General features: G+C 41.2%; 2 protein-coding genes across 4 annotated transcripts in view; both read left to right on the top strand.

Annotated features, from left to right (window-relative positions):
* neto1l (neuropilin (NRP) and tolloid (TLL)-like 1, like) overlaps positions 1 to 15024 on the top strand; it is a 188608-nt gene extending 173584 nt beyond the window's left edge. The window contains exons 9-11 of one of the 3 annotated variants that reach the window (XM_014157199.2): positions 3892 to 4507; positions 5624 to 5696; positions 12967 to 15024. In XM_014157199.2, coding sequence (XP_014012674.1) covers positions 3892 to 4507; positions 5624 to 5684 — 677 coding nt within the window. In that variant the 3' untranslated portion in view covers positions 5685 to 5696; positions 12967 to 15024. Of the gene's footprint in view, positions 1 to 3891; positions 4508 to 5623; positions 5697 to 11054; positions 12106 to 12966 lie in introns of those variants that run through there. The other 2 variants (XM_014157198.2, XM_045702099.1) reach the window with 2 other exon arrangements.
* A 739-nt stretch (positions 15025 to 15763) lies between these two features.
* Positions 15764 to 19073, top strand: timm21 (translocase of inner mitochondrial membrane 21). Its single transcript, XM_014157202.2, has 6 exons — positions 15764 to 16316; positions 16527 to 16589; positions 16705 to 16802; positions 17704 to 17777; positions 17922 to 18027; positions 18221 to 19073. The coding sequence occupies exons 1-6, from the start codon at positions 16013 to 16015 to the stop codon at positions 18311 to 18313; spliced, it is 738 nt and encodes a 245-aa protein (XP_014012677.1). The 5' UTR covers positions 15764 to 16012; the 3' UTR covers positions 18314 to 19073.
* Positions 19074 to 20020: the final 947 nt, after the last annotated feature.

The following is a 20020-nucleotide window of genomic DNA, read 5'->3' as shown; positions in this document are numbered from 1 at the left end:
TTTGGAAGAAAACACACTGGACAGGTCCCGTGCTTTGGGGTAGGTGCTGTGGTGAGGCCTGGCATTTTCAGGCCGGTAAGCGCAGTACCAGCGCCCCGCATGTGCCAGGGGAGTGTGAGCATCGAGCCTGAAGGGGTGATGCCAACCCTGCGCTCAAGACCGCCAGTACGCCTCTACGGTCCGGTGTTTCCCGCTAAACGCACTAGCATTGAGGTGCGTGTCTCCAGGCTGGCACGTTCAGTACCAGCCCCATGCATCAGGAGTCTAGTGCGTCAGCCCAGCCTCGCCAGTCAAGAGTCACCAGAGCTGCCCGCAGTCAAGAGTCACCAGAGCTGCCCGCCAGTCGTAAGTCGCCAGAGCTGCCCGCCAGTCGTAAGTCGCCAGAGCTGCCCGCCAGTCGTAAGTCGCCAGAGCTGCCCGCCAGTCGTAAGTCGCCAGAGCTGCCCGCCAGTCGTAAGTCGCCAGAGCTGCCCGCCAGTCGTAAGTCGCCAGAGCTGCCCGCCAGTCGTAAGTCGCCAGAGCTGCCCGCCAGTCGTAAGTCGCCAGAGCCGCCCGCCAGTCAGGAGTCGCCAGAGCCGCCCGCCAGTCAGGAGTCGCCAGAGCCGCCCGCCAGTCAGGAGTCGCCAGAGCCGCCCGCCAGTCAGGAGTCGCCAGAGCCGCCCGCCAGTCAGGAGCCGCCAGAGCCGCCCGCTAGTCAGGAGCCGCCAGAGTGGCCCGTCTGCCCGGAGATGCCCGAGTGGCCCGTCTGCCCGGATCTGCCCGAGTGGCCCGTCTGCCCGGATCTGCCCGAGTGGCCCGTCTGCCCGGAGATGCCCGAGTGGCCCGTCTGCCCGGATCTGCCCGAGTGGCCCGTCTGCCCAGATCTGCCCGAGTGGCCCGACTGCCCGGAACTGCCAGAGTGGCCCGACTGCCCGGAACTGCGACTGCCCGGAACTGCCAGAGTGGCCCGACTGCCCGGAACTGCCAGAGTGGCCCGACTGCCCGGAACTGCCAGAGTGGCCCGACTGCCCGGAACTGCCAGAGTGGCCCGACTGCCCGGAACTGCCAGAGTGGCCTTCCTGTTCGGGGCTGCCAGAGTGCCCTGCCTGTCTGGATCTGCCAGAGTGGCCCGACAGTCTGGATCTGCCAGAGTGGCCCGCCTGTTCGGGGCTGCCAGAGTGCCCTGCCTGTTCGGAGCTGTCAGAGTGGCCCGTCAGTCAGGATCAGCCCGAGTGGTCCTCCTGTCCTCCGGCCCAGCCCGAGTGGCCCTCCTGTCCTCCGGCCCAGCCCGAGTGGCCCTCCTGCCCTCCGGCCCAGCCCGAGTGGCCCTCCTGCCCTCCGGCCCAGCCCGAGTGGCCCTCCTGCCCTCCGGCCCAGCCCGAGTGGCCCTCCTGCCCTCCGGCCCAGCCCGAGTGGCCCTCCTGCCCTCCGACCCAGCCCGAGTGGCCCTCCTGCCCTCCGGCCCAGCCCGAGTGGCCCTCCTGTCCTCCGGCCCAGCCCGAGTGGTCCGTCTGGCCGGCGCAGCTAGCAGCGCCACCGAAGTGGGCGACGCCGAAGGTGGAGCAAGGTCCACGTCCTGCACCTGAGCCACCTCCAGGATAGGCTCCCTTCCCTCCCTTATTGTTTAGGGGTTATTGTTTGTTGGGGTATTGGGGATTTTCTTGTGTTTTTCTTTTTTTAGGTGCATCCCGGGGTCTGCACCTTGAGGGGGGGGGGTACTGTCACGTCCTGACCAGCAGAGGGCGTAATTGTGTTAGTCTTGGTCAGGATGTGGCAGGTGGTTTGTGTTTGTTAAATGTTGTGTTGGTGATTGGGACTTCCAATTGAAGGCAGGTGTGTTGAGTTGCCTTTGATTGGAAGTCCTATATAGGTGTGTGTGTTTTTCTTTGGGGTTGTGGGTGGTTGTCCTTGCACTGCATTGTATGTGCTGTTGTAAGTACTGTTTATTGTTTTTTGTCAAGTGGATGCTTTACGTGTTTTATTTAATAAACATGAGTGTCCACAATCCCGCAGCGCCTTGGTCCTCTTCACTCCAAGAGAACTTCTGTGACAGTAAAGCTATTTTAAAATCTGACACAGCAGTTGCATCCAGGAGTAGTCTATCTATAAATCTTTAAATAATTGTTATATATTTTGTCAACGTTTATGATGAGTATTTTTGTAAATTGATGTGCACATTCACCGGCGGTTTTGGTGGGAATACATTTTCTGAACATCATGCGCCAATGTAAAATGCTGTTTTTGGATATAAATATGAACTTTATCGAACAAAACATACATGTATTGTGTAACATAATGTCCTAGGAGTGTCATCTAATGAAGATCGTCAAAGGTTAGTGCTTCATTTAGCTGTGTTTTGGATTTTTGTGACACATGTCCTTGCTTGGAAAATGGCTGTGTGATTATTTTTGTCTGTGTACTCTCCTAACATAATCTAATGTTTTGCTTTTGCTGTAAAGCCTTTTTGAAATCGGACAATGTGGTTACATAAAGGAGAAGTGTATCTTTAAAATGGTGTAAAATAGTTGTATGTTTGAGAAAGTTGAATTATGACATTTTGTTGTTTTGAATTTGCCGCCCTGATATTTCACTGGCTGTGTCCCGCAGGTGGGACGCTAGCGTCCCACGTAGCCCATAGAAGTTAACAAAGTGAACCATTTTCACTGTAGTGTCCATAACGTCTTTCAAGCTGTCAGGCATTCCCTTGGCAGCAAGAGCCTCTCATGGATGCTGCAGTGTACCCAAGTGGCGTCGGGAGCAACTGCTTGCACGCGTGTTACCACTCCGCTATGTCTCCTTGTCATGGCTTTTGCGCCATCAGTACAGATACCAACATGAGCAGCAGCTACGTTTGGCTACATACAGACCGTTAGTGGAATTCCCGCAAGAAAGTAACTGTTAATGTGATTGGATGTTAATTATTTGACTAGTCTACCTGTATTTGACATTGTGTTGTTATTTCGCTGAACACTAGATGGATTCATTTTATTTTTGTCAGTAAAACGAGGCTACTCAGGTGAGAAAAAAAACTCACCCAAATGTATAGCCCCGTAGGAAAATATAAATGGACTGTTTGAAAATGTGAAGAGAAAAAAAAAGTAAAAAATTCAATAAATCAAAAAAATTGACATATTTTATGTGAATCACATTTTTATTTGGCGTACCCCCAATAGCATTGCATGTACCCCTGTTTGGGAATACCTGCTGTAGAACATCTTTTGTTTCCAGAAGATGACAAAGTTATCTATAAAAATTATTCCAACAGAGCTACAGTAATCTTTTCGCCAGGTGTGTAATCACATATGCACACACATACATGCATACATACATACATATTACACACACTTTTACACTCATTATTTGCTGATGCTACTCAGTTCTTTATTTTACTCTTATTATTATCTATCCTGAGGCCTAGTCACTTTACCCTTTATCCTTCATGTACAGATCTACCTCTTACCTCTGCATATTGATCTGGTAATGATACTTCCGATATATAGCTCCATTTTTGTGTATTTTATTCCTCTTGTGTTGCTATTTTGATTATTATTTTTAAACTCTGCATCATTGGGAAGGGCTCGTAAGCAAGCATTTCACGGTAAAGTCTACATCAGTTGTATTCGGCACATGTGACAAATAAGATTTAATTTAATTTGATTGTGTGTGTGTGTGGGTGTAAATTGGCCATTTCTTAAAGGGGCAGCCCCGCACAGTGGAAAAACTATAGAACTGCAATGTGTTTCACCACTTGGCTGCATTTACAAAGGTGGAAGCAGAGAACAACACACTCTCTAAAAGAGAAGCATTCAAATGTCTCCTGATCACCACTATTTGCTCCTCTCTCACTGTCTTTCTCCCTCCCACCTATCTCTCTATTTCTCTCTCCCCCCATCTGTCTCCCTCCTCCAACAGAGAAGAGGAAAGCCAATATCCTGGACAACCTGAACAACACCAACGGCACCATTATCGGCGTCACCTGTTGCATCGTCCTCATCCTCCTCATTGTGTCCGTCATCGTTCAGATCAAACAGCCCAGGAAGAAGTACATCCTCCGGCGCGAGGACTTCGACCCCACCATGTTCCAGGAGGTCTTCGAGCCGCCGCACTACGAGCTCTGCACGCTACGGAGCGCCACGCACGCCACTGCAGCCTCCGCCGACCTAGTCGACCTGGCGGAGGACTTCGAGAACTACCACGCGCTCCGCCGTTCATCCTCACGCTGCGTCCATGACCACCACTGTGGCTTCGCCTCCAACCCGGGCTCCGCCCACCTGTCCCAGCTGTCACTCAGTGGGCGGGGTAGCCGCGGCAACCTGAGCACGCGCGAGGCCCTCCTCACGGACCTTCCACCACAGCCGGTACGGCCGCTGCTGCCCAGCGTTGCCACAGGGAACCGACGCAGCATACTGGTGATGAAGCACAGCTACTCACAGGAAGCGGCCGACAACGGGTGCGACCTCGATGACGACCTGGAAGAGGTTCCCACGACGAGCCACCGACTGTCGCGTCACGAGAAGGCAGTCCAGCGGTCAGTATCTATAGATTTCAAATGATCCATGGTCAATCAATCCATGTCAATGAAGACATCCTAATAGAAGATGTCATGGGGGAGGGTGACATTGATTTTCTTCCTTTTTAAACATTTTTTAATCCCCCTCTATTTTTGTTCTTTCTCTCATTCTTTTTTTTTTTAGGTTGTAGCTTCCTTTTTTGCTTTGATCTTTGATATTCCTACTTCTTGTCAACTCTGCTATCATTCATAAAGAGTTATGCTGTGGTAGTGAGACCTGCCCCCTCACTTTCTCTCTCACCCACTATCTTCCTCCCCTTCCTGTCTATTTATCTCACTCTTTCACACACATTCACTCTCTTTCTTTGTCTATGTCTCTGTATTGCGTTCTTTATCTATCTATGTAGCTCCAACCCATGCTCAGTACCAAGAAACATTGCCAGTGCCCTTGTTAGGTTTTCAGATATCCATCTTGAATTAAACTACTGATTTATGATGTGCAAATAGAGTGCACGAAATTTGCAATGGATCAGACAAACACACACCTCTTTTCTATAGAGGACATGTAGATCAATTCAGTCTGTAGTCGTATCAGTCTGTTGTGACTCTCAGCAGAAGGGCTTGTATTGGTGCCTGCCACTGTTAAAGAGATTATTGATTAATCAATTTTGAATGCAAATAACTTTATTTTGTAAACTCAAGAGATATAAACACAAATAACTTTGTTAATAGTAAAAGTTAACTGTGTTATTTTTTTTATGTGGTAAAGTTCAAACCTTTGGCACAAATCTGTTTTCTTCAATTATATTTGATTGTACAGATATCTGCACCTTGATGGCTTGATAAATTAAATGTTTACACTTCTTGGACTTCCAAAATAACTTCCAAGATAAAGTACCTTTGCTATGCATGCACTATGTGTGCTCTACTGTATTTCAACCTGTATACCTGAAAAAGTATTGTTTTACCTATAATGTCCAGCACAGCAATTTCTATGCATGCAAGACTTCCAGAGTTCAAAACTCTGTTGAAATGTTCTGCTTTTATGTAGCCAATATATGCATTTACAGTACATATGATAATCTCTATGCAAAAAAGAGTTTGATATTAAACGACAGAGCGGTGACATTTCAGGTTCTGCCTCATTGGCTCTTTGAGCAAACACGAATCAGAATACAACACGACTAGGGTGTAAGGCAATCTCAAGGTAAGCCCCCCCCTATACAACAATAAACATATTTTCTGTTTCTGTGTAGGTCATCGTTTGACCATATAAGTCAATATCTCAGTAATGGTAGTTTTATGTAGTTTTGATGTTTACTTTTTTGTGAAGTTATTCTGGATTTAGTTTGTTTTGTTTGTTAGATTTTTTTTTATATGGTTCATTGTTGTCATCAAGATGGTTCCTCTGCTTGCGGCCATCTTGGTTTATGGTGAGTTTTTGTGTGAAATTTGGCTGCTATTTTTTTGCGTGGTTGATTTAAAGCTCATGTATGTGTCCTCTTCTTACCGAGGTCATATCATGAGCAACATTTTATTATTTATTAGCATGGACTTTTCCGGTCATCTTCTGTTGAACCTGTGGAAAATAAGGATGATTCTCACCTTTAACCTGTATTTCTTTTAGCCTCGTAGCACAAACAGATCATAGCTGTATTATTTAACATACAGATATTTAATTAGCACACTTTTAATTAAGCACATTAATAGTTCTACATACACCAATACTAAAGTCACAGTCCTAATTCTAAACAAGTTAGTCACCTGGAATGTTTTCAGACATTACTAAGGTTTATTGAAGTTACACTTACACGGTATTCTGTTGTCTTGACTTGTTGAATGACTGAAATACTGAACATGGCTTTTCGAGCCTACTAGTCCATGAGCCAGACCCCGAAATATGATCTGTACATTCACTTGGGATGATGTGTCTCATAGTGATTTTGTTGAAGATCTCTGTCCCTAGTGTTGGAAAATGTGTAATAGAAGTGCATTAAATCCTGAATCATGTCCAACTTTGTTTGAAAAGTGGTTCTGAAAGGTCATGAAGTTACCTTTTAAATTATATAAAATATACTGTAACCAACTTTGAATGCACCAGCTACAACTATTGTTAAGAAAATCGCAAATATTGTGCCATTGACATTATAATGTTTGAAGCTTAACCATAGAATTCCATGTAATGGGGCAGTTATGTTTTTGAACTATAACATTATGGAAGAGGCTTGTAGATACAGGGCCATCACAGAATCCATGTATTAAGCCCAGAAGCCAATTACCAATACGGCCACCAAACAACACAATTGGGTTTATTTAATAATTTTGCATGACCATACCTACATAAAATATAATTGTAGTATACCCCAAAATATCTTAAAATGTTCATAGTGATGTAGAATACACAGCAAAATTTGCCAGGTGTGCCAGATACAGTACCTTCGGGAAGTATTCAGACCCCTTGACTTTTTCCACATTTTGTTAAGTTACAGCCTTATTCTAAAATTGATTAAACAAAATAAAATCCTCAGCAATCTACACACAATACCCCATAATGACAAAGCAAAAACAGGTTTTTATAAATGTTTGCAAATGTATAAAAAATTACAAAACAGAAATACCTTATTTACATAAGTATTCAGATCATTTGCTATGAGACTTGAAATTGAGCTCAGGTGCATCTTGTTTCCATTGATCATCCTTGAGATGTTTCTACAACTTGATTGGAGTCCACCTGTGGTCAATTCTATTGTTTGGACAGGATTTGGAAAAGCACACACCTGACTATATAAGATCCCACAGTTGGCAGTGCATGTCAGAGCAAAAACCAATCCATGAGGTCCAAGGATTGTGTCGAGGCACATATCCAGGGATCTGGGGTGAAATGTCTGCATCATTGTAGGTCCCTAAGAACACAGTGGCCTCCATCATTCTTAATTGGAAGATGTTTGGAACCACCAAGACTCTTCCTAGAGCTGGCTGCCTGGGCCAAACTAGCAATCGGGGGAGAAAGGCCTTGGTCAGGGAAGTGACCAAGAACCTGATGGTCACTCTGACAGAGCTCTAGAGTTCCTCTGTGGAGAGAGATGGGAGAACCTTCTAGAAGGACCACCATGTCTGCAGCACTCCACCAATCAGGCCTTTATGGTAGAGTGGCCAGATGGAAGCCACTCCTCAGGAAACGGCACATGACAGCCTGCTTGGAGTTTGCCAAAAAATTACCTAACGACTCAGACCGTGAGAAACAATATTGTCTGGACTGATGAAACCAAGATTTAACTTTTTGACCTGAATGCCAAGTGTAACGTCTGGAGTAAACCTTGCACCATCCCTACGGTGAAGCATGGTGGTGGCAGCATCATGCTGTGGATATGTTTTTCAGCGGCAGGGACTGGGAGACTAGTCAGGATCGAGGCAAAGATAAACAGAGCAAAGTACAGAGAGAGATCCTTGAGGAAAACCTGCTCCAGAGCACTCAGGACCTCAGACTGGGGGTGAAGGTTCACCTTCCAACAGGACAATGACCCTAAGCACACAGCCAAGCCAACGCAGGAGTGGCTTCAGGACAAGTCTCTGAATGTCCTTGAGTGGCCCAGCCAGAGCCCGAACTTGAACCCGATCGAACATCTCTGGAGAGACCTGAAAATAGCTGTGCATCAACACTCCCCATCCAACCGGACAGTGCTTGAGAGGATCTGCAGAGAAGAATGGGAGAAACTCCCCAAATACAGGTGTGCAAAGCTTGTAGCGTCATACCCAAGAAGACTTGATGCTGTAATCGCTGCCAAAGGTGCATCAACAAAGTACTGAGTAAAGGGTCTGAATACTTACGTAAATGTGATTTTCAGTTTTTTATCTGTAATAAATTAGCAAAAATGTCTAAAAACCTATTTTTGCCTTGTCATACTGGGATATTTTTTAGATTGATGAGGGGAAAAAACTATTTAATACATTTTACAGTAAGTACGTAACAAAATGTGAAAAAAGTGAAGCAGTCTGAATATTTTCCCGAAGGCACTGTATATAAAGATGTTAATTTATTCACAGAATTGTGATAAGAATGTTCCCAAAAAAGCTTTACGAATCGCTGATTTCTGCAGATGTTATGATCAATAATTGCAATATTTAATCTTCAAAAATGTAAAATGGATATGTACATGTGATGTCATTGATGTGAGCTGATTAAAATGATATACAATGTTATCATATTAATTGTTTTCATAAAACAGAGGACTAGAAATGTGCCACATACAGTACAATGTCAAATTCCATAGAAATGTCAATCTGTTTTCACCTGATGTTGAGAGCAGCAAACCATTACACATAGTTAGTCTAAATGAAGATGCATTCTTACTTTGGGGCTGTAGTACATTGGTCTGTTACTAGAATACTACAAGTAATATAATTGACTTCAACAGGCCCAACATTGGATTTTACTACATTGTAATGGAATGTACGGGGCAGGTTTATAGTCCTCATAATGAAAACTGCTACTAGGATAACATTGTATATCATTTTAATAAGCTCACATCCATGATTATTCACATGTACATATCCATTTTACATGTTTAAAGATCAAATATTACAATTGTTGATGCTATTGTGTTCATAAGTCAGTGATTCTGATAGCTTTTTAGGCACATTCTTACCCCAATTCTGTGAATAATCATTCCTTATCTGGCCCACCTTGCTCATTTGGTTGTGTATTCTAAAACAGTATGAACATTTTAAGATATTTTAGGGCATACTACAATTATACTGAACATAAATATAAACGCAAAATGTAAAGTGTTGGTCCCATGTGTCATTAGCTGAAATAAAAGATCCCAGACGTGTTCCATACACACAAAAAGCTTATTTCTCTCAAATGTTGTGCACAAATTTGTTTGCATCCCTGTTAGTGAGCATTTCTCCTTTGCCAAGATAATCCATTCAGCTGACAAGTGTGGCATATCAAGAAGCTGATTAAACAGCACGATCATTACACAGGTGCACCTTGTGCTCAGGACAATAAAAGCCCGCACTAAAATGTGCAGTTTTGTCACACAACACAATGCCACAGATGTCTCAAGTTTTGAGGGAGTGTATAATTGGCATGCTGACTGCAGGAATGTCCACCAGAGCTGTTGCCAGAGAATTGATGTTTATTTCTCTACCATAACAACAATGTTGTTTTAGAGAATTTATCAGTACGTCCAACCAGCCTCACAAATGCAGACCACGTGTCACCACGCCAGCCGAGGACCTCCACATCCGACTTCTTCACCTGCGGGATTGTCTGAGACCAGCCACTCGCATAGCTGATGAAACTGAGGAGTATTTCTGTCTGTAACAAAGCACGTTTTTTGTGGAAAACTATTTCTGATTGGTTGGGCCTGGCTCCCCAGTGGGTGGGCCTATGCCCTCCTAGACCCACCCATGATTGCGCCCCTGCCCAGTCATGTGAAATCCATAGATTAGGGCCTAATGAATTTATTTCAATTGACTGATTTCCTTATGTGAACTGTAACTCAGTAAATTCGTTGGAATTGTTGCATGTTGTGTTTTTATATTTAGGTATGGTAATGAAAACATTTCCAGTAAGACCCCATTGTGTTGTTTGGCGGCCATATTGGACAAAGGCCTTGTACTGTGTCTACAGATCTTTTTAAAAACCTGTTCTAGCTGTGTGTGTGCAATTTGATTCCTCTATCACCAAAGTTAGAATCCCAAAACATAGCTTCCCCATTACATTGAATTCTATGGCTAAGCTTGCAACATTCTAATGTCGATGGCACAATATTGGCGATTTCTTTTAACAATGGTTGTAGCTGGTGCTTTCGAAGTTGATTATATTATATATCATTTGAATGGTAATTTTATGACCTTTCAGAACATCTTGTCAAACAAAGTTTAAAATGTATCATGTTTCTTTTTTAAAGCAATGCATACAGGTAATTCTAATATGTACCCTAGAGGTCTAAGGTCAAAGTTCTGTTGATCTAAACATTCAGAAAATATGTCTGATGAATAGCTGTGAATCTAAGCGTTCCAATGATATATGACTGAAGGGTATAAGTGATATAAGTGAGCAACTTGTTGTATACTGACATTCTTTGGGATAAAATCCCTATGGGAAAAATGAATGGGACGGAGGGATGAAATAAAGAGTTTTAACACAGAGGAAACTACCATTGATGCACTGCTATCACACATTTTCCAACTCTAGGGACATTGACCTTCAAAAAAATCGCTATGAGACTCCCCTGACTCATGGACTGTACTGTTGTCTTCAATTTGAAGTTGCATTAATGTTAAAGCATTTTATTTTATGTCTTTGTTGGGTAACACTTTATTTGGATGTTTCGTCATAATGCCAACATAAGGTTGTCTAGACTATCATTGCGCTTAATGAATGTCACCTTTAAGCCATGACTCCCTCATGTTAGTATTATGCTGGGACATTCAAGTAAACTGTTACCCTAAGTTGTGTCATTCAGTGTAACAAATGCTTAGTCCGGTGAGTGTGTATGTGTGTTTGTGTGTTTGTTTACGCTCTACATTATGTTGCATTGTTTCCATCATATAGACTTCTTGAGAATAGTGCAATCCTGGATCAGTACGAACGGGCTTCAATGAAATATGAAAATACGGACCGGAGATTCACATCAGCATAATGGCGATGGTGATGGTGATGAAGGACTTATGGATATAGAGAATATGAAATATGTAACAAACTGGAAGAAAGTAGCTACAGTGATAAAAACAATTGCCTGTATATAGACTGGCTTAAAATAATTGAAACTTGAATTTAAGTAGGCTTCTAATCAGACCCACTATTGTTACTTCAGATTTTGTAATCTTATTGACTGGACATTAACAAGGTACATTATTATCAAACAAAACATTTTGGATGAATATCTACATTGTGAGATGCAAGTTTGTTGCTCAAATTCATCAAAGGACTATTGTGGTTAGAAAACCTTCCTCAGTTCAATGTTTAGAGCATGTGATTTTGTAGGATTTTTTGCAGCATATTATAAATTATATTTTGCGGTATCAATGCTTGCAATTTTTCAGTTTGAGGAAAGATGTAACATTTATCAGTAATAATTAGGCGATAAGGCCTACTCAGTAACTAACCCCAGTGTAATTACCCCTCTCTGAATAAGAAAAAATTTTCTTTCTATGATAATTGAAAATGCTATGGTATGACTTGTGCATGCTTTTTATATCCATTAAAACATTAACAAACTAACATCTAGATTGAAAGTTAAGTCATCCACTAATACACTACATGCATCTCAATTATAAATAAGTTCACTATAACATAAACAAAGGAAATCTTTCCATAAAAGTATTATGAGTGGTATTAATTGATTGCATGCTAATTCAACTAAATTGAAAGTCAAATGTCAATACAAAACTAAACTTTAACATTTTCATTTTCAAATGTTGATTCCTAAATTTAGTTGATATGTCACACCCTCTCTTTTAGTAGCCTGTAATCTTTGTACTCAGACTTTTTTACTGGGGGTATTTGAAAAGAGGAGACTTTTTAAAGACATAAATAATACTGTTCAGGGCTGATTTTATGAATGCTTTGTAAGAAAATAAACAATAAAGCTTAATAATTTTTATTTTAAGGTTTTATCTAATTATTTTGTCATGTGTTTCACCAGTCCTTATTGTTCCAATGAAATTAAAGGAAATTAATTTGATTGCAAGTAAATAAATATGAATGCAAACATACACACATGCACGCACCCAACACACACACACACACACACACTCTCACAAACGCACCCCATTAAGATACACCGTTTAGCCACACTAGCACTATACTAAATCAAAACATTTTGATCTCCACTCAGATGTAATGTAATTCCAGTCCACTCTCACTTGAACATTATCAGGGAGTTGTTACAGTGTCGACAATAGGATTTATGTTATTGCCTGCATGGTTTGTCTACACTACATCATTGCAACTATGCTGACGCCTTCAATATCCCAACAATAAATCAAGCTTTAGTTTAATTTGATATGCTTGCTCAGTTTTCTCGTTTGCTGTTGTTTATGTTAATGTTGTTGTTGGTTTTTTGTAATGCACTGCGTAAGTTTATGTGTTCAGTTAATGTTATTTGTTCACTTCATTTTGACACAGCTAGTGATACTGTTATTGTATAACTGTAATGTGAACTTAAGAGACCATGTGAATCAATACTGACGCTGTGTAAACACACACAGAGAGAGACTGCAACAATACAGTAATGTCTTAACACATGCACAATATGGGCAACATACTGCAAATAGGCCTACTGTATGTTGTAACGTGTGATTGCTTTAGGGTCACATTTCATTTACGCAGTAATCTGTTCTAATGAAACTTCAGGATGGAGAGACAGAGAGGTAAAGTGACATATCAAACAGTAATAAACTGTTGTTGTAGTTATTGTGGACTAGAGTACACTAAAAATAATGGTGTTTTCATTTCTCTACAGATACTTCAGACAGATTCATCATTCTTCTGCATCTTGCCAAGTTTGACATGGAACTAACATTAATCTCCCTCATGCATCTTGAGAGAACTGTTGCACTTGCGTTGAGCGGCACAACCAATTTAGAGTGTTGTGATAAGGAAAAACAGAAGCTTTTTTGTGTATGCGTTGGTTTATTTTGTTTGGATGACAGGTGAGATGCCCTGTTTGTGTTTCTCAAATGGCTGAGAATGTAAAGCCAACGGACACATATCCTGATACTCAGATACTGGACCGAAACTTTAAAAGAAAAATAAATACCTTTAATGTACATTGTTCATGGACTGAAAATCTGAACCTGTTCTTTGAAACTTGATTAATGATTTTTTTATTTATCAAACATGTAAGGATGTCATTTTGGTGCTGAAATACCATCTGGAAATCCACAGTATGTATCGCTGTTATGTTTCCCTCCGTCCATTATGGCTCAAGTTCTTCCCCGGATGGAGTTTCACACCCAAGAGAATGTTGTGATGTCATGAAGGGCATTAACCTTAGTGTTAATCCACTGGACATGAAAGATCTCTTTGGTGATATGTGAGGACTGAAATGGGACATTGGGATGTAATATGTAGTTTCTATGACAAGTCACAGACCTCTTCAGAGAGTAGCCTAATTAAATTGTTTTTCCAGAGATCCAAATTTTGAGAATTTTCAGTCCGATTTCCAACTAGGATCTCAAACATTGGGAATAGTTGTACCAGTGGCATGTCCATACACACTAGGTTCAGTAAAACAAATGTGTGCTCAATTACTGATCATGAATTAGGCTACTCCCTAACTCCTTGATTATCCCATAGTCTTTCCTTTACAATATTTTATTTCCTGTCATTCAAAATACACCACGTGACCAAAAGTATGTGGACACCTGCTCATCGAACATCTCACTCCAAAATCATGGGCATTAATATGGAGCTGGTCCCGCCTTTGTTGTTATAAAAGCCTCCACTCTTCTGGGAAGGCTTTCCACTAGATGTTGGAACATTGCTGCGGGGACTTGCCACAAGAGCATTAGTGAAGTTGGGAATTGATGTTGGGCGATTAGGCCTGGCTCGCAGTCTGTGTTCCATTTCATCCCAAAGGTGTTCGATGGAGTTGAGGTCAGGGCTCTGTGCTGGCCAGGGAAGTTCTTCCACACCGATCTCGACAAACCATTTCTGTATGGACCTCACAGTGTGCACGGGGGCATTGTCATGCTGAAACAGGAAAGGTCCTTCCCCAAACTGTTGCCACAAAGTTGGAAGCACAGAATCGTCTAGAATTTAATTGTATGCGGTAGCGTTAAGATGTCCCTTCGCTGGAGCTAAGGGGCCTGGCCCGAACCATGAAAAACAGCCTCAGACCATTAATCCTCCCCTGAACTTTACTGTTGGCACTATGCATTCAGTCAGGTAGTGTTCTCCTGGCATCTGCCAAACACAGATTAGTCCATTGGACTGCCAGATGGTGAAAGCATTTCCACTGCTACAGAATCCAATGGCAGTAAGCTTTACACCACTCCAGTTGTAGCTCGGCATTGCGCTTGGCGATCTTAGGCTTGTCTGCAGCTGCTCCTCCATGGAAACCCATTTCATGAAGCTCCCGGCGAACAGTTATTGTGCTGACGTTGCTTCCAGAGGCAGTTTGGAACTCGGTAGTGAGTGTTGCAACCGAGGACAGATTATTTTTACGTGCTAAGCGCTTCGGCACTTGGAGGTCCCGTTCTGTGAGCTTGTGTGGACTAGCACTTCACAACTGAGCCGTTGTTGCACATAGACGTCACTGTGCTCTTCAGTAAGGCCATTCTACTGCCAACGTTACCTATGGAGATTGCATGGCTGTGTGCTCGATTTTATACACCTGTCAGCAACGGTTGTAACTGAAATAGCCAAATCCACTCATTTGAAGGGGTGTCCACACACTTTTGTGTATATCGTTGATGTGTATGTTTGAGACCCATCTGTTTGCTGAGATCTCTATACTTTGGTAACACGTTAAAGAAATGCTGGACAGAATGTTTTCAATAAACTGATACTAATCTCATTGAGACTTACTGAGTTTGTATATTGGAAAGTGATATTAATTTGTGCTTGTCCATGAACAACGTCACTTGTCAGGGTACATGTACATGTAATCTGTTTACAATAAAACAAACTGTAATCAGTTACGTTACCAGCAAAAATATTGTAATCAGATGACGGATACTTTTGAAAAACTAGATGATTACTTCTTGGATTATTTTGACATTTAGAAAGGATGTTTGGGGAAATGTTTTATAACACCGTTCTGTTTTTTTCAATGACATTCAATTCAGCATTGAAAAAAGGCGAAAGTTTAAGTTTGCTCCAGCTGAGCGAGTCAGACCACAAGTCAGAGACCACTATGATGACACACCAATGCGTTTGATGGATTCTTTTTGTCTTCTTCTAATGCCTCTTAAGGGAAGTAATCCAAAAGTGAAGTTACTGATTACAATTCTGGACAGGTAAGTAGTAACTGTAACGGATTACATTTAGAAAGTAACCTACCCAAACCTGTCCCTTGTTATAATGTTGTAGCCTAAGTGCTGTAGCTTACCCTACTAGTCTAGAATACGTGAGTATATTGCCAAAGAGAATATATGTTTAAAATATACATGTTTTAAAATCTGTGATATTGCTGTGATGTCTATTTTATCAAAGACAGAATTCTCTTTGATTTCATCCACTGGGACCTGCCATGGACTTAAACTGCCAATGACTCTTCCAAGAAAACTCACTCTCCCACGATTCTTCGCGCTTGTACAGTGACGACGACATGCATGCGCCGGAGGTTCAACAGCAAGCTCCCCAACTCAACGCTGACAGTCTTGCAAGTACTTATTGAAGTATATATTGAATTGTGTTGCAATTAGGTCATTTATATCGTATAATGGTTCGACTTTAGTAACAGTTCATTAATACTGGGAAAGTTTGCGAAATAGGGGCAAGACACAGCGTGCGTTTTTTTTATATCTGAAGTAGCTAGCAAGTCAACGTGAATAGAGGACAACATGGTGTATTCTTTCATACTGAAAGTTGTGAAGCGCAATTTGCATCAATATCAAACACTGTCAACGCAATCCGTTCTGCGAATATGTAAATGCATGCAGAACAATTTGCACCTTCAGAAACCGTCTACTGCTACATCCAGATTCATTTTCTATAGGACTGCAAATCGCTCACCTATTGTGAGCGATATATTTTGTACACGGAGTCGAAGCATTTCTGTCGACACAAGATTGAGGAGTAAAGGAGAAGAGAAGGATGGTGGACAGGTGTCAGTACCGAGGAAAGGACCTTCTACTGCACATAAAGGTAAGCCTGTTGAACACAATGTATTGCTATTCAGTCAGAGCGCATATGGATTTTGCCTTGTTAATCACACTTCTTGCACAGTGAGAATGAAAGAGACTAAACTATTGAAAGTTTTGACATTGGCATAATGGCATCATCCTTTTCTCCAGCTATCAAAGAGTTTAGAACTAGAAGGGTATACCATAATCAGAGTTCTCTCCCTCGCAACAGTAAAGGAAGCTGGCAAAGACTTTACCTACCTCATAGTGGTGCTGATTGGACTTGGAGTAACAGGTGATATATATTTTTTTTTTTCACTTCCAGAATATGATATTGAAAGATCAATTGATGTAATCTGATTAAAAGCCAGTGTTGCCCTAACCTGTTGACACCTCTGTTTTGCTCTCAGGTGGCTTGTTGTATGTGGTGTTCCAGGAGCTGTTCTCCTCCTCCAGCCCCAACAAGGTCTACAGCAAAGCCTTCAACAAAACCAGGTTACACCCAGAGGTGAGATAACAAGCACAGAAACATAACATCAACAAGACACTCTACTCTTAGTCTGCATCTCAGTTGAGTTCAGTTCATTTATGTATTTGCCTTTTGCAGGAATGTGTTTCTCATACAAGAGAACTGAGTTAAGACATTGACCATCTACGTCTCATTGGCTCGTCTCTTTCCCTGCATCTGCACCTCTCTGAAAACACAGGATTGATAAAAACAATGTGATGTCAGGGGTCGCGTTAACACAGGATTCTGCATTTTTCACACAGAAAAGGAAAGATAAAAGGCCGATCTAAAATGCTTCTCATTGTAAATTCTGCTCGGCTTTAGTCAGGGTTCGCTACAAATCATGAATGTAAAAGGACACATTTTGTGCTTCAGGTAAACAATATCTTTGCTCACATCATTGGATCACCAGACAGCACTCTGACTGATGGATGTGTAGTCTACTTTTCTCCTGTACTTTCCTCTGGTGTAGTTTTTCTCTGGTATCAAAGTAAAATCCAAGATTTACTTCAAGCAAAACATTAGGAAATGTAGCTGGCTACATTCTTTCTATGATATATATTATAAATAGATTTATATATTATAAATCATTTTTGCTAAAACAAAATATCTTGCTTTTTCATTGTAAGCTAATTTACTTATGTGTTGCTGCTTGCCAAATAGCGTTTCACGTCTGTCATCTGATGGAAAAAAATTCTGCCAAATATGTTGCGTTAATGCATTTTGTGGGAAGATTGATGCCAAAAAAACACTGTCGACGTTCAATATAAAACACAGGTGAAATGGTTTAAAACACAGATTTTTGATGGTCTGCGTTTAGAAAAGGCTGATTTCTGAAATCTAATTTGACCCCAGGGTGTAAAGCTGATTGTTTTCTTCCTTCCTCTTTGTAAAACCACAGGTGATTGGAGTGTTCGGGGAGCCAATCAAGTGCTTCGGTGAAACATCCCGCCGAGGTAGAAGACAGAAAATCAGGTGAGATCAACGTTTGTTTTTACCATGATGGACTTTCTTTATACACTGTGATAGGAATACAAGATCACTGCATTAAACAGACTGTGATTTACATCAGTGTGATTACTAGCATGTTTATTATGTCATTTTTTCCCCCCCCCACAGTCATGTGGAGTACATGAAGGATGGACTGAAGCACATGAGACTGAAGTTCTACATCCAGGGAGAAGAACCAGGCCGGCAGGGAACTGTGCACACAGAATCTAAAGAGGTTAGACATATTCCCTAGCCATATTATTTTATGTGCAATTTATCTGCTTGATTGACATAAACGCTATAGCATTTAGAGACATTATTTTATTGATGTCAGAAACAAGATTCTTCATTAATTAGAGAATAAATATTGGCATAAACGTCTGTTTTTGTTGTGATATAAGGTGAACATGTTTTAACTCTTTCAACAGAACCCTGAAACTGGAAAGTTAGAGTTCCGCTACATCTTTGTGGAAGTAGACACTTACCCCAGGAGAACCATTGTCATTGAGGATAACAGATAAGATGGGGACTGATTCTCTGACCCGGTCTGAAGAGGTGCTGCAGCTGTCTAGCATCACTCAGATTATGTAGGCAATGCATCACTTTGTTGATGAACTTGTTTGTTTCAAAAAGTTTTTCAACAAATGCCAATAAAGTTTTATACAGTCTATCGGTGGTTAAACCCAATAATAATTATTGATGGAACCAAGTTCCTATATCTTCTTGTTTAGTATGAGTTTCAGTGTTCGACACACTTGCACAGATTTGTTGGGTGATTTAGAAAATGGAGTCAAACAATGATTGATGGTAAGCAAAACAGATCACTCTACTGCCATTGCTGACTTTTCTGAGGACAATTTCTTTATTTTTGAGAACTGAGTTAGTGAGGGCGAAGGATGATCTCTTTTTGACGTGGCTGTTCCCTTCTGAATGCCAATGACTGGTGTTTTAAATGAGCAATAATTTGAAGCTATGCCGTTTTAATGCTCCATAGGATAAACGGCTTCTCTAAAGAATGGTTTACTTTTGTTGCGAAATCACGGAAACGTAATGCTGTTAAAGAAAAGCATCTGATGCAGAGATGTTATGTGTATTGACAGTGAAAATGTTCAATGTCTTTGTTCATGAATCTACTACACTGATTTGAGATATGGATAAACGTTAAAGATTTTGAATTAAGACACCTGTATTTTGAGAGCAAATCAACAGAATTGTTTTATGAGTATGTGGAAATAACAAAAAAAAGAATGTGACTTGATTAAACCCCCAATGATAAATGTTCACTGGCCATGCGAAGTTAGACAAATTCTGTCACACTGCAAATGTTCTATCCCACCCTGAACTTATTGGAAATACATTTTAGAAAACATTTGTTGGTACTTATGGAACACAGGAGGTTGGTGGCACCTTAATTTGGGAGAAAGGGCTCATGGTAATGGCAGGAGCGGAATAGGTGGTATGGTATCAACACATGGTTTTCATGTTTGATTCCATTCGCTCCGTTCCAGACATAATGAGCCTTTCGCCCCTCGGCAGCCTCCATTGTTATGGACAGTATAGATTTCTTTCATTATGGCAATATTTGATAGGATATTATAGCATACCCAATATTACATATGCAAATGTTGACTCAGGCCTGATGAAATTAGTGTAAACATCATCCTATGACTGATGGAGTACAGTGCCTTAGGAAAGTATTCAGACACCTTGACTATTTCCACAATTTGTTACGATAAGGCCTTATTCAAAAATGTATTAAATCACAATAATTCCTCATCAACCGACAGAAAATACCCCATGATGAAGAAAAGTTTATTTTTAAATTTTAGCAAATGTATTAAATATAAAAAACATTTACCTTATTTACATATATATTCAGACCATTTGCTATGAGACTCGAAATGAAAGAAAAAAAGAAAAGGTTCCTGGAGTATCCTCTAGGGGTTCTTCAAATTGAAACTGTGGGGGAACCCTTAAGTTATTTGAAGAACCCTTTAAAAGGCTTATTCAAAGAACCCCTTTTAATGGATCCTCGAAGAACCTTTTGGGATACATTTTGTAACTACCCTCCCCTATTATTATTATTATTTTTATTATTAATAATATGCACAACAATAACACTATTTTATTTGTCAGTGTTTATTATATTAGTGGCAAAGCAGAACAAAATCTTCCAAACTCCCAGCAGAGCCCAAAGTCCAATGGGTATATCCTCTGGCATGTTGATG

Source organism: Salmo salar, chromosome ssa19, assembly GCF_905237065.1.
Source record: "Salmo salar chromosome ssa19, Ssal_v3.1, whole genome shotgun sequence".
Classification (NCBI taxonomy): domain Eukaryota; kingdom Metazoa; phylum Chordata; class Actinopteri; order Salmoniformes; family Salmonidae; genus Salmo; species Salmo salar.
Note: the sequence above shows the minus strand (reverse complement) of the source record. Positions and strands in the feature narration are given on the sequence as shown.

Excerpts from the sequence above, each read along its gene's own strand:
- timm21 (XM_014157202.2), top strand. The coding sequence starts at position 16,013 with ATGGTGTATTCTTTCATACTGAAAGTTGTGAAGCGCAATTTGCATCAA. Across the intron at positions 16,590-16,704 it reads GATTGGACTTGGAGTAACAG|GTGGCTTGTTGTATGTGGTG; the intron begins GTGATATATATT and ends TTTTGCTCTCAG. Across the intron at positions 17,778-17,921 it reads GGTAGAAGACAGAAAATCAG|TCATGTGGAGTACATGAAGG; the intron begins GTGAGATCAACG and ends CCCCCCCCACAG.